Source organism: Bison bison, unplaced genomic scaffold, assembly GCF_000754665.1.
Source record: "Bison bison bison isolate TAMUID 2011002044 unplaced genomic scaffold, Bison_UMD1.0 scf7180017864535, whole genome shotgun sequence".
NCBI lineage: Eukaryota > Metazoa > Chordata > Mammalia > Artiodactyla > Bovidae > Bison > Bison bison.
The window spans coordinates 52,865-53,374 of NW_011495084.1; the positions used below are offsets into that span (position 1 = coordinate 52,865).

Consider the following 510-nt stretch of genomic DNA (forward strand, 5'->3'; position numbering starts at 1 on the left):
CTGCCCCCGAGCCAGGGACAGGTCAGCATGCACGGGAGGATCGCATATGTTTCTCAGCAGCCCTGGGTGTTTCCAGGGACTGTAAAGAGTAACATTTTATTTGGGAAGAAATATAAAGAAGACAGATATGAAGAAGTAATAAGAGCTTGTGCTTTGGAAGCGGTGAGTAATGACTTCTGAGTTGCATATACTTGAATTTCATTTTTTTTAAAAATATAAATTTATTTATTTTAATTGGAGGTTAATTACTTTACAATATTGTATTGGTTTTGCCATACATCAACATGAATCCGCCATGGGTATTCACATGTTCCCCATCCCGAACCCCCCTTCCACCTCCCTCCCCATACCATCCCTCTGGGTCATCTCAGTGCACCAGCCCCAAGCAACCAGTATCATGCATCGAACCTGGATTGGCGATTTGTTTCATATATGATATTCTACATGTTTCAATGCCATTCTCCCAAATCATCCCACCCTCTCCCTTTCCCACAGAGTCCAAAAGACTGT

General features: G+C 42.5%; 1 protein-coding gene across 1 annotated transcript in view; it reads left to right on the top strand.

The window, feature by feature from the left end:
• Positions 1-510, top strand: part of LOC104982634 (multidrug resistance-associated protein 4-like) — a 69,649-nt gene that overhangs the window by 36,085 nt on the left and 33,054 nt on the right. The window contains exon 9 of the mRNA XM_010832073.1: positions 16-162. Coding sequence (XP_010830375.1) covers positions 16-162 — 147 coding nt within the window. The remainder of the gene's footprint in view (positions 1-15; positions 163-510) is intronic.